The 16,893-nt window shown below is 50.5% G+C and overlaps 1 protein-coding gene across 2 annotated transcripts; it reads left to right on the top strand.

Annotated features, from left to right (window-relative positions):
• Positions 1–3,459: 3,459 nt before the first annotated feature.
• Positions 3,460–16,678, top strand: CRIP1 (cysteine rich protein 1). Of its 2 annotated transcripts, XM_038412678.2 has the most exons (5): positions 3,461–3,615; positions 9,729–9,823; positions 11,573–11,630; positions 15,695–15,742; positions 16,351–16,678. In XM_038412678.2, the coding sequence occupies exons 1-4, from the start codon at positions 3,576–3,578 to the stop codon at positions 15,733–15,735; spliced, it is 234 nt and encodes a 77-aa protein (XP_038268606.1). In that variant the 5' UTR covers positions 3,461–3,575; the 3' UTR covers positions 15,736–15,742; positions 16,351–16,678. The 2 variants fall into 2 exon arrangements, 1 of the variants encoding a protein (XP_038268606.1); XR_006283139.1 differs by having other exon boundaries at positions 3,460–3,615; positions 11,573–15,742.
• Positions 16,679–16,893: the final 215 nt, after the last annotated feature.

The raw sequence follows: 16,893 nt of genomic DNA, 5'->3' as shown, positions 1-16,893 counted from the left end.
GCACCTGGTTTGAGGAGGACAGCAAGAGAATTGTCCTATAACATACAAGTTATGTGCCTTTGATGGGGTCTGTCTAGCTAAGGAAGAAAGGCTGAGATTAGGTCAAGGTTATTAGCTAATCCTGATTTAACCACAAGCCTGGAGCAGGGGAAATGCTCTTTACCTTCATCTATCTAGCTGAGGTAAACCCTAGACACCAAGGGGCCCTGATTTTATGGAAGTGCTGAGCAGCTGCAGCTCCTGTCAATTTCACCTGGAATTGTGGGTGCTTACTATCCACAGACAACTGCCCCTCGCTGGCTGCAGCTAGACACCTGATTTCACTTCTGACATTTTTGGCTTTGGTGCTCTGAACAGTAGGAGGATAATTTAATGCAAAACAGGCCTTTAGCTATTCCTCTGAGTTCCTTCCTAGCAAGACAGAAAGGATTTCCCCTAGGAATGCATCTGGGACTCCTCAGAGGGGTTCATTCCAAAAGAAAAGCAACTCCCCCATAGCAAATAATAGTAATAATTAAGAAAACATGATCAAATGTTCCCAATAAGCACACACGGTCCATGCCACAGCCCTACAAATGCAGAGCCCAGGGTGTGGAACCTGCTTCCTATCTTGACACAAACTGCTCCAGGACCAGGATGATCCTGAGCAAATCCAAGCCTGGTGCTTCCTTCAGCCTTTTAAAATGTGCTTTCCTGTCAGACTGAGTGCTCTGGGCGTGCCAGCTGACCCCAGCACCCAAGGAAGTGGGGCTGTATATTGAGTGGGAGGATGGCTGTGTGGTTAAGGCACTGGGTGTGACACAGGAGCTCTCTTCATTCAATGGTTCAAGAACGCAGGAGTCAGCTGAGGGCTACAGCATTACCTCAGCCAAGTCATTACATCCACTCTGAGCCCCATATCTCCCCAGGTGTAACTTGGGGACAGTAATCCTCCCTCCTCTCATTTCTCTATTTAAATTGTAACTTCTTCAGGGCAAGGATTGGCTTTCGCTCCCTGTCTATGCATCCATTTCTGTAGGAAACAGTTCTCCCAGGAAAACCATCAAAAATGTTCCCATTTTGCACTGGGGTGAAACAGAAACCTTCCAGAGAGAAAAACCACCAACTTGCCTAGCCAATAGCCCTGTGCACAGGGCCCTCCCTGGGGATGTGGGAGACCAGGTTCAAATCCCTGTTCTGGTGGCCAATCTCTCTGGCTTTGGTTTTGACCAGAAATTCCATCTGGGACTGACAAACCTTTCTGAGAACAGAAATAATCAAAACTGACACGATCCCTCGGCAGGTTCTGGTGTCACCAGTCAGTGTTTTCTGACAACAAATGTTTTGTTGAACAATTCCTGTGTTGTGCAGGAGGTCAGACTAGATGATCAAAATGGTCCCTTCTGACCTTAGTATCTATGAATTCCTGACTAGCCCTAAGCATGATCTCAGCTGGAGCCCCCACCTGCTGACCCCACAGGGTGTGGGCAGTGGGCAGAACCGGATTAAGACCTTTAGAGGCCCTAAGCACTGAAAATATTATGGTGCCCCCCATATGAAATTCAAAATAAAAACAATATTATATCATAAAATAACATTTTATTTTTCAAAATGACATAAAACTTATATGTATGCTGAAATTAAAATAGCTTCTTTCTAGATTTTCTGATTGCAAAATTCTGGATACTTTCATCGAAGCTGACTCGATGAAGCATGTCTGCTTCCATACACAATAAGGAAAGTGATTCAAGTCTGTCCTGACACATCGTTGTTTTCTGAGGGTTTTTTATCCTTTTCAGCTGAGAAAAAGAGCATTCTGCGGAGCAGTTAGTAATCATCAATGTTAGAAAAATACGTAGTGCGAAGTCTACATTTGGAAATACACATTGTATTCCGTCTTTCAATATTGTGTCATGAAGATCAATGTGACTGAATTTCATTTTTCCTATTTCATTAAACTTTGCGCGCATATAACAGTGGAACTGCCGTACTTCTCCACAGAGATTCATGTTCAAGTCAACAGGGTATGAATCAACTAGCTATTGGGAACCTTGTGACTATTGTTCATCAGATAAGTCCATGTCGTTTAGAAAAGAAAATCTACTTGATACTTCTTTATACACTTCACCTCTCCTCTTCATATGAGCTTCAAGTGTATCAATAAAAGCTTAGTAAGTAGATACGCAAAATTTGTCACTAGGATTCAATGCTGTTTCTGTTGCACTGCTATCATTCGCTTGTTTTTTCCTGATTCGCTTGCGGGACTGGGCTTCTTTGTGGTTAGTGTTAGGCAAGATATCTTTTGATATGTCTTCAAATCTTTCAAAATCATTCCTCAAAGTGTGTAAGTGGTCTGCTAATGGTTGACAGAGGTCTGTACATGTATTCAAATTGAGTTCTGAAACACCTACAGGTTTTGGAACGGTGTCTGTGCTACTGAAAGAAGATGTTGCTTCTGATGGATTTGCTTTGAAAAATGTCAGCTTTGGAGATTTTAGAAAATTTCACTAGTTTTTTGTTCCTTTTCTTCCACCAGTTTATGTTTCTGTGCTCCACTCAGTTGGTTATGTTTTATCTTGCTCCTTATCTCAGTTATCTGAGTTTAAAAAAAAAATTACCCAACGTACACTATTTTTATGTGTGTGTATGTATGTGTGTAGATAGATAGATAGATAGAAAAAAACGAATCAAGTACATATAATTCAGAAGAATATATCAATAATAAAACATAAATTTATTGCAATACATGACAGGATCTGATTTCCTCACATTATTTCGATCTATGTTAGTAGGATGCCCCCCTGGTTTAGGTGGAGATAAGTAATAAAAAGAGAGCAGAAAAATGGAGGAACTGTGTGTAGTGGAGTGTTAGGAAGTCTAGCAAAGTTCTGATTTTTCCTGTGATGACTACTGTGATGCTTTTCTTGAAATATCAAATATCAGATTTTTTCAAAAAAAAAATCTCATTTTTTTTGGGTGCCCCCTGCTTTGCTGGTGTCCTAAGCACATGCTTAGTCTGCCTATTGGCTAATCCAGCCCTGGCAATGGTTGATTAACTCCCACTGTGGCCGCAATGCCCCCATCTCTGCTCCGCCAGCGCAGCTCTGGAGCTCCTGGCAACGAATCTGGGCCAGTCTGGGGGCCTGACACCAAGCGTGCTGCTTCTTGGCTCCCAAGGGCCAAATGTCCTGAAGGACTCATGGAGCAGCAGGCTGGGGGCAGGAATGTGGGGAGCCCCTGAGTTTAGGAAAGAGCGTGGGGCAAAAGTCAGCAGGACACAGGGGCCAGGAGAGGAGATGCACCTGGATGCCCCCAGCCCCCTCTGTCCACCAGCGCCTCCACTCCAACCCCGAGCCCAGCCCCTCTCCCTCCCTTCTCATCCCCCAGCTCTCCCCTCCGCCCCGGCAGGGCAGGTCCCTCCCGCCTGTCTCCCCTCCCTTGCCCTTGTGCCAGGGTCCCGCCCCCCAGCTCGGGGGCGGGGCTTCACAGCGGGAGGGCGGGGCCGCGGGGTGACCCTGCCGGCGCGGGCCGCGCTTGGCCGCAGAGCCGCTCGAGCAGCAGCCGGCCGCGGAGCTGGTCCTTGCGGAGCTGCCACCATGCCCAAGTGCCCGCGTTGCCAGAAGGAGGTCTACTTCGGTAAGGGTGCTGCGCCTCGCCCGCCCCCGCGGGGTGCCCTGCTCCTGCCCCCACCTTCCCCATGGGCTGCCCACACCCAGCTTCCTGCCAGGCACCCTGCCTTGCCTTCCCCATGCGGTGCCTGCTCCTGGCATCCAGCTCCCTGCTGGGGCTGCCAGGCACCCCACGTGCCACTGCCCTACCTTCCCCTTGGGGTGCCTGCTCCTGCCCCCAGCTCTCTGCTGGGGCTGCCAGGCACCCCACCTGCCACTGCCCTACCTTCCCCTTGGGGTGCCTGCTCCTGCCCCCAGCTCCCTGTTTGGGCTGCCAGGCACCCCACCTGCCACTGCCCTACCTTCCCCTTGGGGTGCCTGCTCCTGCCCCCAGCTCCCTGTTTGGGCTGCCAGGCACCCCACCTGCCACTGCCCTACCTTCCCCTTGGGGTGCCTGCTCCTGCCCAAAGCTCCCTGTTGGGGCTGCCAGGCACCCCACCTGCCACTGCCCTACCTTCCCCTTGGGGTGCCTGCTCCTGCCCCAGCTCTCTGCTGGGGCTGCCAGGCACCCCACCTGCCACTGCCCTACCTTCCCCTTGGGGTGCCTGCCCCAGCTCTCTGCTGGGGCTGCCAGGCACCCCACCTGCCACTGCCCTACCTTCCCCTTGGGGTGCCTGCTCCAGCTCTCTGCTGGGGCTGCCAGGCACCCCACCTGCCACTGCCCTACCTTCCCCTTGGGGTGCCTGCTCCAGCTCTCTGCTGGGGCTGCCAGGCACCCCACCTGCCACTGCCCTACCTTCCCCTTGGGGTGCCTGCTCCTGCCCAAAGCTCCCTGTTGGGGCTGCCAGGCACCCCACCTGCCACTGCCCTACCTTCCCCTTGGGGTGCCTGCTCCTGCCCCCAGCTCTCTGCTGGGGCTGCCAGGCACCCCACCTGCCACTGCCCTACCTTCCCCTTGGGGTGCCTGCTCCTGCCCCCAGCTCTCTGCTGGGGCTGCCAGGCACCCTCCCTGCCCCGCCTTTCCCCACGGGTTGCCCTGCTCCTGCCCCCAGCTCTCTGCTGGGGCTGCCAGGCACCTTCCCTGCCCCGCCTTTCCCCACAGGGTGCCTGGCACCCAGTTCCCTGTTGGGGGTGCAAGGGACTCTGTGGCTGCCTATGCCCATGGGGTGCCTTGCCAGCTGCACCCCCTCTTTATATGGGCTTCCTGGCACAAGAGCTCTATGGGGGTTGCCAGAGACTTTGCCCACCCCTCTGCTCCTACACTCACCTTCCTATCCCCCTGCAGGGATACAGCCCCTCTGCCTGACCCTGAACAGAGCTTCTCAATGGGGGTGCCTTGCCTCCTGCACCCCCCCTTGTCTATATGGGCTCCCTGGTACATGGCTCCCTGCTGAGCACAGATGGGTGGGGCAGGGGAGGCCATTGCCCCGGGTCGGGACCCAGGCTGTGCTGGCTACACGCTGCTGCTGCTGCAGCTGGTGTTTGGTTCATGCCCAGCGCTGCTGGCTGCTGTCATTGCCTCCCCCTGCCCAGCTGTGTGGGAGATCAGTGTTCCCGGACAAGCCGTCTGATCTGAGGACCCCTGCTTTCTGTGAGAAGGGCTCAAATCCCGCGCACGCTCCCCCCCCACACGTCTGCCTGCACGGCTCAGGGGTTCCATGCAGCCTGGAAGGAGCTGGGTTTGCAAGGTTCCAGCAGACCGGCATTAGTGCTGGTCCTCGTGTGTTGAGCTGGTCTGCGTGGGCTGCACAGATTCCTGCTAACATCAAGTGCAAGCATTGCCCCCTCTCCCCTTGTTCAGGAGCTCTGAGCGGGCAGTGCTGGGGAAGGCTGACTGGCTTGGAAACAGTGCAGAGCCATGGTGGGAGGAGGAGTCCGAGCAGGGTTCTTCTCCCTGGGCCTCCCTGCAGCCTTAGGAAGATGCTCTGATTTATGGATCTCTTGCATGCCTCCCAGCTACGAGTAAGGAGACTTGAACAGCAGCAAACTATTGCAGACAGCTGTATGCTTTACAAGTAAGGAAGGAATTGCTCTCAAAACCTACCAAGTTCTCTTTACAAATTATTATTAATAAAAAGTTCTTCGTAATTAGTTCCCCTCTCCTCACACCCCCCTGATAGCCCATGCCCCTTAGGCTTTCAGCTCTCTAGTAATTACTAGAGGAACTGGCAACCCATTTGTATAGACCAGTGGTTCTCAACCTATTTACCAGGGTGGGCTGCATATGCAGCCCATTATGTGTTATATGGTCCACACCCACTCAATATGTTTGCTACCTGTATGGCCCTGAGGATGTTACATGGGCCGCCGCTGTTTGCTGATTGGGCTGCAAGCCAGATGCAGGTTGAGAACTACTGGTATAAATGATGGTCCTAGAAAACCAAAGATTTCCTGGTTAATTAGCGAGAAATAACAAAGCACATAAGGTTAAGATGAGGGGAGTTTCCACTGTAGTTTTAAAAACATTTCATTGTAGTGTTTTTATACTGTTCCATTGGATTCTCAGTCCACAGACTGATACAGTTTCTGATCTCTGTTGAGAGATAATATCCAAAGCCAGTGAAAATACATATGTTCTTATATAGCTGCCCATCATCGAGGATGTCTCCTGTTCCCTTCTACACAGTGGGAAAAAAAATCTTCAGAATCCAAGACCACACAGGTTTCAGAGTAGCAGCCGTGTTAGTCTGTATTCGCAAAAAGAAAAGGAGTACTTGTGGCACCTTAGAGACTAACAAATTTATTAGAGCATAAGCTTTGCATCCGATGAAGTGAGCTGTAGCTCACGAAAGCTTATGCTCTAATAAATTTGTTAGTCTCTAAGGTGCCACAAGTACTCCTTTTCTTTTTTCAAGACCACACAGTGTTCTATAAAACGAGTGAAACCGTATACATTTCTGTATGCAAGAGGTCCTGCCGTTTCTCTGTCCAGCTGCACATTTTAGCTGAACAGTTGGACAGGTACATTATTATTCGGTGAGGGCTGTGTGTTGTTGAGGTTTGGTAGAGAAATATAAAATAGTGTTCTTGCCATATGTTTTGCAAGACCTGCCATCCATACAATAGCAAATGTAAATGTGTAACAGTTGGGAAGTTGTGTCTAGGACACAAGATTGTAATTTGGGGGTGAAAGAAGAAGATAGCATAGAAAATAAAAAGTTGTTTGTGTGGGTCTGAGTGGTCAGATATGCTGACCTCTAAAAGGGAGGGCTGGGGGATGGGCTATATTTTAGTATTCAACACTAAATCTGTTTTTGATTCCGAGATGTTTCCAACTGAGCTGTATCCATTGTGTATCTTCTGTCTAACATCTAAAAAGGATTCTTCTGGCAGTAGGTTGTACTGTCAGTGACCATTTGGTTCCGGAGACAAACATGTCAAACAACGAATACTCTGTTTTCAGATCTTTTATATCGGGCTCAATTCATCAGTCCCTGTGCCTTGTGTGGTCATTTACACCAGTTCAAGGTGTGGTGTTTAGATGTTGCTTGTAATTATTAGAATTGGCTGTTGGGAGTCTGAAAGGACAGGAAACAGGAAGGAGGGGGGAGGAGCTGACAGGAAATTTGCTGAAAAATGCATTTTTCAGAGCATTGAATCTATTCATGACTTCAGGTCAAATTCAGCAAATAGTTTCAGCTGAAAAAGCCTTGAAAACAAATTTTGGAATTGTCAGTATGGTTCATTTTGCAAATTTGGATATTTTTGTTTTGAAGCATCGTCTTCAAAACAGTTCATTTGACCCAAACACAATTTTGGTGTTTTTTTTTGTTTGTTTTTTTGGTGAGAAAACCAAAAAAGGAAATCCATTTGTTAGAAACAAAGTGAATTTTTCAATTTGGCCACTAGACCGAAAACCTCAATTATTTGCTCCACTCCTAAGGATGAATGGTGATGGTTTGCACCACTTGCTAGTCATGAAGGGTGACCATGAATTAGAGGCCAGGTCTTTCAGAAGTCACCAAAGGCACATATGAGAATTTGCAACACTAAGTTGTGTGTGCAAATGGACACCTCTGAAAAGCTGCTCTGGGAGATCCTTCTGCAACTTAGAATCATAGAAGATTAGGGTTGGAAGAGACGTCAGGAGGTCATCTAGTCCAACCCTCTGCTCAGAGCTGGACCAACATCAACTGAATCATCCCAGCCAGGGCTTTGTCAAGCCGGGCCTTAAAAACCAATAAGGGTAGAGATTCCACCACCTCCCTAGGTAACCCATTCTGGTGCTTCACCATCCTCCGAGTGAAATAGTGTTTTCTAATGTCCAACCTAGACCTCCCCCACTGCAACTTACTCCCTCTTTGTTTTCTTCTGTGCTGAGACGTCTTGTTAGTCACTGTATCAAGGCCCTTTTCTCTCAGGCTGTCTGCCCCATTGAACAGAATAGGTTAACATGGAGCCTCAGTGCTTTGACTGTCTCTAAGCCATTTGGTGGGCACTGAGGCAAATCACTAGAGGCGTGGTTCAGAGGCGCTGTGTAACATGGCTGTAAGCCTTCCCTCCAAGCTAATATTTAGGTCCTTTGTTCCAACAGTGCCGTTCTCAGCTTTATCATAGCTGTTTGCTTAAGGTGGACACATTGAATGGGCAGGGAGTGAGCCATCAAGAGACTCTGGACGCTCCAGTCCAGAGTCCAACAACAGGATCAATTAAAGTGGTTCCTAAAAACTTTACATGGCAAATTAGCTAGATTCTAAACAGCAAATTCTGCCTTTGATCACAGTCATGAGTAGCTGGGTGTAACAGAGGGCACCATGTAATTGTGAATATCTTATTGTAATAAGGTTACAGTGCAGAGGAGACATGCATCTGTAAGGCTTGTTATTCTTAAAACTATCACTACTTGCCTTGAACAGACTTTGGGCCTGATCCGACTTCTACTGACTCCCCGGGTGTTGGATTCAGCCCCTGGTAAGGAGCAGATGGATGACCGCACCCTGATTTGGAAGGAATTCCCCAAAGACGCAGATTTCTATACTGACTCAGAGTACTTAATTGGGTGACATGATCCCACTTCCTGCTATGGGTGTATTTCAAGAGCTTTGGGTAGCTAGTCCTGGAAATAACCTTTGCTGCAATTGTTTAACTCCAGCTACTAAAACCACATACAGAAGTTCCCCAATCTCTTGGTTTCCCCATGTCCCTGGCATAAAAATTCTGGTGTGTTTTGCTGAGAGTTAGAAATGGATGCTGGCCCTATAAGTATGTTATTTTTTAAATGTATCAAATAAATCTGTAAATCATGGACTGGGAACACACTGATTTTTTTTTTCTTTCTCTATCTTATATTTCTGGTTTGCTTGTGGGGTGTGTCATACTTTTCTGTCTACTATGCCAGGAAAAAAAAAAAACAGGGAATGGCTCGGAACACAAGAATTCCAGAGTTTGTACGTATCAGCTCTCTGTGATGGAGACTTAACTGTTTCTCTGTTTCCCCATGCATTCATATTTGCCTGTCATTTAAGGTAGTGCCTACACTAGAGATATTTACTAAAGAATCCTGACCTGGGGTTAGCACTGGCTGGAAGCCAGGTATAGACAAGATTCTGATGGCTGAACCCATTTTACCACCATTTTAGTTACTTACTTTCAATAGATTCAACCAAAAGGAAGTAAAAATCAGTCCTGGTGGCAAGAGCCTTGTCTACACCATTGGTGCTAACACCCATTCCAATAAAGTGGTGGTAGGACCAATGGGAATTTTTTGTAAGTTTCCTCAGTGTAAACAAGGCTTAAACCTCCCCTTAAAGTACAGTTCTACTCACAATGCCAATTTCACCATTCTGAAGTTTCACGTCTATGGCAGCTCATTTACTCCAGGTAACATTTGCTAAGCTTACTAGTTAAAAAAAAAAAAAAAAAAAAAAAAAGGGGGGGGGGGTTAATAGAACTGTCAGCACCTAAAACCCCCGGGTCTAAAGCCCCAGAGTCTTTACGTAGCAAAGCAAAGACGTGGGCCCACAGCAGCTCTCCAAACCTTGCTGGCTTGGTGTGGGGTGGATATGCCCCATCACAGCCTCCTGAATAGAGCTGGAGCTCATGAAAGCTTATGCTCAAATAAATTTGTTAGTCTCTAAGGTGCCGCAAGTATTCCTTTTCTTTTTTCCTGAATAGTGCTATTTTGTTTCCGCTCTCTGACAGCTGAGAAGGTTACCTCCCTGGGGAAAGACTGGCATAGACCATGCTTGAAGTGTGAGAAATGCAACAAGACCCTGACTTCAGGCGGCCATGCTGAGGTAAGGGGTGAGGTGGCCACCAGTTCTGTGTCACTGTAACTCTTAGCTGCATCTTCCAACGTGTAGGAGAGACTTGTCAAGAAGCTTTAATCAGCTGCTTCCTGTGGGTGGCAGCATAGTGCACCCTGCCTTTGCAAAGTGGATCCCCAGGTACTCCACAGCCCAAAGGGCCTGTATTTCACAGTCCCAGCTCCGAAATTCTGCAGCATCATGACTTTATCCCCGCACCATGTAGTACCCTCGTTCCCATCCCCCTCACACACGCTCACCGCAAAGGCTCAGACTTGTGAGGTACAAATTGTTGCTGGCTATTTCTGAGGGTGGGGTTCTCACTCTTCTCTCCAGCTAGGGTGACCAGATAGCAAATGTAAAAAATCGGGACGGGAGTGGGAGGCAATAGGAGCCCATATATAAAAAAGCCCCAAATATCAGGACTGTCCCTATAAAATCAGGACATCTGGTCACCCTATTTCCAGCCAGCTTGGCTCTATTCCCCTGGCCTCTGTTACTGCAGTGCTGTCCAGTTCAGACCCTCCTTCACCCCTGGAAGCAGGGAGCTTATAGCAAGCTTCAGCAGCTCGTTGCCCCGGGCCTGGACTGCTGGGGGATCTCCAGGCCACCTAGCTACCCAGCCTATGTTTCTGGCTTCTCCCTGCTCCTTGGCTGCAAGCTGGACTCCTAATGCATGTGCTGTACACAGTAAAATCATCTCCCCCTTGTAGGGAAATTTGGAGAGCAAGAAGCAGGTTGCAGCTGGCCAGAGGGCGTCTGGCTGCAGCAAAACAGCTAATGCCAGGGCAAGAAGGCTGTATTCCGTGGCATCCTGGGGCCAATGGCAAGCTCCACTGCTGTAGAATCACAGGGTGCATGGGACCCTACCTGAGATGAGCGGGGAGTTCACAGCTCTTGGAGCTATTGGTTCAAGCCCTCTGCAGATGCAAGCAGCCATTGCTGCATCAATTACTCAGGTCTCAGACTTGAGGGCCAGAAATTGAATTTTAAAAGAGGGGAAGCTGAGATTCTGCAGCAAGGGGTGAATTTTTTGGTTGATTCCATGGAATATGGGACTACCTGGGAGTCCTGCCTCAAAGTAGCAAGAACTCTGCATTAGCCAGCTCCAAGCTGTGGGCTTGCTGTGTGTGCGGGCAGGCTAGTTTGCCAGCACCAGGCTGCCAGAGCTCAGATATACAGCTAGCCCAGTGAGCAGGGTGCCATAGTAACTGAAGTAACTTGACAGGGCGGAGACACTGGGCCAGTCCAGGTCCCCTGCAGTGGGGATTTGCCGAGTTGGAGAAATCCTGTAGGGAACTCTCCATTGTGTGTAACAGGCAGAGTGTCACTAGGATTGTGGGATGGGTGGCGCAGGGTGCTCTAGCCTTATCCAGAGACCTATATCCAGAGCAGGTCTCAGGTGAGGAGGAACGTGAGTGAACCTTAGACGAGGCTCTGATTTGGCTCTCCTGGCACGTGGCTGTTTCTTTAGTTTAGCAAAGCTGTAGTGAGGTCAGGACTCTACTCGGGGTGACTGGCAGAACAATGGCAGGGCCCAGGACAGGACTGGCAGGCAGTAGGGGAGGTCACTGACACAGCTGGGACAAGAGAACAGGGCCCAGGAGTTGTGAATCTTGCTCCATACACACAGGATTAAGAGTGGGCCCAGTGCCTGTTCTGGTGCCCAGTTCCTGGTGCCTGCTTGTCTCAGACTCCCGTGAGTAACGTGGCACTGAGGAGTCTCTTCTCTCTCTGCAGCATGATGGGAAGCCCTATTGCAACCAGCCGTGCTACTCTGCCTTGTTTGGACCCAAAGGTAAGTTTCTCCATCCTTGGGGCTTCCATCAGGGAGGGGTGGGATATTGGGTACTGGCACCGATGGTGTCTATCTCCTGGGATTCTTGCCCAGAAGCATGATCACATGTTTCAGCACACAGATCCATGCACATACGCTCCTGCGTCCATCTATAGCCACTCCTGCCTGAACTCCCAGCTCACAAGCCCCCCATGCACTCCGCACAGCCACTCCCCCTTAGCCCCTTATCTTCCCCCATATGTTCCTAAACTCAGGGGCAAACCGCTAGAGCCATGTGCACACCCCTAAATACACCTATACTCATTACACTTTACACCTGTCCTCCCCTTCACAATCTTACTCATACGGCTGTCAGCCCACATCCTCCTGCGTGCAGTCACCCTTCGACATCTACTCATGCCTCCTTCCCCTTTCTCCAGGGGCTGGGCAACTTTCCCTTGACCACTTTATAGGCACTGCCTCAAACTTGAATTGTGGCCTTTGGAGACTGTGAGAGACAGAGCTTCTGCTCCAGTCACATTGGCCGGAGAGGTGCTCCTCTGGATCTGCACTGTGGTTTCTCTCTGGGTAGGATGTTCAAAAGGTCTCAGCGCTGGCCCAGCTCAGAAATTAATGGGAATTAGGTCAATGCTGTGGCCTGGCCTACACCTACAATTTAGGTCGAGCTAGCTTCATGCCCTGACCACTGTAGTTAGGTCAGCCTAACCCATGATATAGAGGTGGCTAGGTCGACAGAGGGATTCTCCTATTGACCTAGCTCCCGCCAGTCAGAGAGGTGGATTGCCTGCATCAACAGAAACTTCCTCCAATGACAGAAGGAGGCTATCTACACTACAGTGCTCCAGCAGCACAACTGCAGTGCTGTAACTGTCACTGCAGTGTAGACATGCCCTAAGAGTTTGGAAGAAATCTCACCCTCCCCGTGTTCGGATTCTACGGTCACAGTTTTGTTCTCTGTTGCACAGGTGTAACTCTCCCTGGAGCTGATGGGCATTGTACCAGTGTGAGTGATGGCATAAATGGGCCTGCTCATCTGGACATGGCACGAGTCAACTTAAGTGCCTTGGACATTTCACTGTAGTGAGGTTCTCTAGCGTGAAGGTGTACGGACGCTTTCACAGGCCAGCTTCGCTGCCCAACCCAGCCGAGTAGTCACAGATTGAAGGGTGTGAAAACCCACAAGCCCATGCAATTTGCCAGAATATCTTAGAGGCTTTGAAGAGAAGAGAATGCTGAGGAGAAGGAATCTCAAAACTTGTAGGGCTCCAGACACTGCTACTCAGCAAGCTTTAGAAAGTTTTGAGTTTCAGGTCTGAATTCTCCCCTCTCTGCTGCCGCCACCCAAAGTCCCCACAGCTCTTTGGTTTCAGGTTCAATACATCAGTACGCACTCCTTTGGAATGTGATTTGCTGAATGCGATTGTTGATGTGGCTTCAATACTAGAGGCTGTGGAATTCCACTTGAATTCCTGTCCCGCCATCCACTCTGTGGCTGCTGGGGTGTAATGTGAAGTATCATCTACAATCTACATGCCTTTCCAAGTCAGCAGGTTATTGATTTAAGCCTTAACAGCAGCTAGTGGGCTCTGCTGGACAATGAGGCAGCCAGACCCCTGGCTGAGCTATGCAGCTGTTGCTTGTCAGTATGTGGGTTGGCTGGGAACATGGAATCCCTCTCTTTATGTCTATAAAATACAAGGGTAAAATACCAGGCTGCGCCAGGCCATTGGGTGGGAGAACTAAGTCAGGAGTGACTGTAGTCTGCCCCCTCCTGCCGCTAGGCAAAGGGTTCTTCTAGCAGCACCCTCAGTCTCTGGAGGATGGGACCCACTTGTATCCCCCCAAGACACCTCAGCGGGCTCAGAGGAGCTGCAGTCCTGCTGCCAGGGCAGGGCTAGCACATCAGTAGCTGGAACCCTGATGACACCAGTTCAGATTTCTTAATTCCTGAGTATGCAGCCTGGGTAGGATTGTGGGGGCAAGGCAGGGAAGGAGAGCACTGAGGGTACATCTACACAGAAATCAGACACCCATGGCTGGTCCGTGCCAGCTGATTTGGGCTAATAGCTGTTTAATTTCAGTGTAGACATTCTGGCTTGGGCTACAGCCTGAGCTCTGGGACAGCAGAGAGAAGGGCAGACTGCTCCACACAGCTGGTTTGGAGGGTAAATTGGAAGGTACCCCACATGGTGACCACGTTCCTCCCACACGCAACAGGAGTTTCCTTCCCTCAGTGCCCTGGTCTTAAGTCCCTTCCCTAGCTCACTGCTTTCAGGCGCCTGATAAGAGGGAAGCCATCACCCAGTAAACCCATAACAAAGGCATGTTCCCCACCAGGGGTAGGCAGCTGCCTCCCGGGCTGCTAGCTCCACGCTCACCCTGTCCTGTCCTAGCCTTTCCCCTGGGCCTGGTTTTCAATGCTTGGTACCTGCAGCTGGAGCTGGCTTTCCAGGAGGAGTCCACACCCTTTGTGCCACTTGGCCTCTTTATGCATCACCCTTGATTCCTCCGGCTGCTCTTGTCTTGGGGTGGGGTGGAGCTGCGCCTACGAGAGGCAGTGTCTCTGCCAGGACTTCCCCCACGCACCTTGCGCCAGCCATTGGGCTGCCCTCGAATGGCTCCCTCTCCTGGTCTGCAGGCCTGCAGGGAAGGGGCAGGCAGGTAGGTCATTCCCCAGCTTCCTTTTCAGCAGCGACTCCCCAAGGGGGGGCAGGAGCAAACTCTGGCGGTGCTGTTGTGAACAGCCCCACGAGGCTGGGTAACGTGTGCTCACACCCCAGTCCCTTTCACAGCCATGCAGGGGGTGAGTGCTGTCCGGGCTGTTGACGCAGGAACTCCATGGCTATAGGGCTGAGCTCCTTTCCCCTTTTGATTCTCCTGCTCTTTGGAACCAATCCCCTGGAGGGAAAAGCCACTGCTCCCCGCACGTAGGCCCCCTGTAATGCTCTGTGGGCTGGGTCTAATCAGCACTTGTAGGGCTGGAGTTCTAACAGACCATGCCAGGGCTCAGGCTACCAGCAGGGGGGCTGTTCACTTCCAGCATTCTGTAGGGAGGGGCCTTACACTATGAACAGTTTTTAAATAGACATGTAGGACTGGATGGGACCTCAAGAGGTCTCCTAGTCCAGTCCCTGCAATCTGAACATGAATTTGCTGCTACTAAAGATGAGACTGAAATCCCCTGCATCTGCAGAGGATGGACATGGCAGGAACAGCTCCGGTGCTGGCTTCCCTGGGGCCTGCCTCCTGTCAGCGTGCTCCTGCTGAGAAGGGAGTTCAGCCGACAGCCCATGCGCTCCTTGCTTGCCCTTTCCACTGAGGCTGACAACGCTGGGCCAGCTAGCTAGTGCTCCTACATTTGTGACCTGGGCTCCTGTGCCACTGAGGGACTAGGATCCCATGCCCCACTTCACACAGGCTGCTGCCCGGCTCTCAGCCCTTAGTGCACTGGGTCACTGCTGGCTGCAGGCCACGTTGAGCTCGTGACCCAGCTGTTAAAGGCTCTGACTCTTGTTCCAGCTCCCCTGTACCCCAGTTAGTGTTTCCCTCTCTATCTGGAGGGCAGTTGGCCCCAAGTGTGTGAGTGGTTTCCATTTGAAATGTCGTATTGCAGACGGCTCTGTCTCAGTCCCATCTAAAGCCATGGGCTGGGCTGTCAGAGGTGTCTCCTAGGCCTTTGGCTTATGGCCCTGGGAATATTCAGGCTGTGGTCATCATCCTCCCCCGAGCTTGAGCGTTGTGTTTGGTCTCTGTGCTCTGTGGCAGTTCCAGGACACTGGAAGGCATGTCTCTCACTGCATTCGCTCTTATTCATATTGGCATAGTGCCTTGGATTCCTGTTGTGAACCAGGACCCCGCTGCACAAACACAGCAGCCCCTGCCCCAAAGAGCTGCCAATTGGTGTAAGAGAAGCACGACAGATGGCTACAGACGGTTGGGGAAATACGGGTCAGCAGGAGAGGCAGTTGTCTCACTGGCCCAAGGGCTCTTCCCGCCGTGGCACTGGTTCCTGCTCCCTGCCTCAAGCCTCAGGTGGTAATGACCCCGTTCTGGTTCTCTTGCAGGATTTGGCCGAGGCGGTACTGAGAGTCACACATTCAAGTAAACCTCAGGTAAAGGCTTCTCTTAATGGTCATGTTGCATTGTGCCAGCCCTAGCATCCTAGGCCCTGGTTTCCTGGATTCCCATTGCATCCCTGGGGCTGGCATCCTTCCTCCAGCCCATGTGATTCAGAATCTGTGTCCACAGGAAAGTGGCTAGAGTCACATGCCTTCTTTCAGCCTTGGTACACTAGAGCTAGCGTACTCAAGTGCATAGCCAGATTCACACTTCATTCTACATCCAAGAGCCCCAGTTATGCCCTGGCCAGCTTTGAAAGCTGCCCCTTACGTCCTGGCACCTCTGTTCAGTTGCAACCCACTGATTAGCGTGTGTTATATGTTCCACTTGGTGCCTGATCCCCAGAGGACATGAGTCTGTGACAGCCCCTAGCTAGAGAGCCTAGCTTTCTAACTCACACCTTAACTCTGGTGGTCCCCAGTTCAGTCCCTGGAGTCAAAGATGGGGGCTGTCACAGGCACTGCTTTGTTTCCTGAGTATCCACCTAAGAGCTGTGTCCATTCATCACTGAGCCAGTGCCCCCCTCCCCCGCCCTGTGCAAGCGCTATGCTGCAGCCCTGTTGTCAGGTCTTTCACCTGTTTCCTTTTCCTCCGTCTGTAGGGCTGGATGGAGAGGATTCCTGGTGGAGCCTGAGGACAGCACAAGCACCGTGACAAATGCATTTTTAATTCACTATGTAATTAACTAGCACATTAAAAGCAATACATTACCTAGAGGAATTTAGCTGGCAGATACAGAGCAGAGACTCTATCAGGATGTGGCATGGGGGAGGGGAGGAGTTGGCCAATATCACGGAAAGTCTTGTGGAAAAGAGAATGTCCCAGATCCCCTTCCAGCCAAACATATAGCCCTGCTTTCAGACCCAACCTCTAGCAGCAGGAGTCTGCAGTTGTATTTGTAGCCACTAATAAAGCCAGAATGAAAGCTGCTTCCTCACTGTAGTAGCGTGTTCTGCTGACCGAGGGTCTCCAGAGATCAGATGACGAAGCGCTTGTGAGCTTTAAAGGACCTCATCGGTCTTTGGATGAAGCCCATATGGGACTTGGAGCTTTGTGCTGCTATGCCAGCTGACGCCTTGATCTCCTCTAGGGAAGTCACTGCGCATTCTTACGCGGGGGCTAGTAGCCATGTCGCTTTCATCCA

Source organism: Dermochelys coriacea, chromosome 8, assembly GCF_009764565.3.
Source record: "Dermochelys coriacea isolate rDerCor1 chromosome 8, rDerCor1.pri.v4, whole genome shotgun sequence".
Taxonomy (NCBI): Eukaryota; Metazoa; Chordata; order Testudines; family Dermochelyidae; genus Dermochelys; species Dermochelys coriacea.
This window is presented reverse-complemented; position numbering and strand designations above follow the sequence as displayed.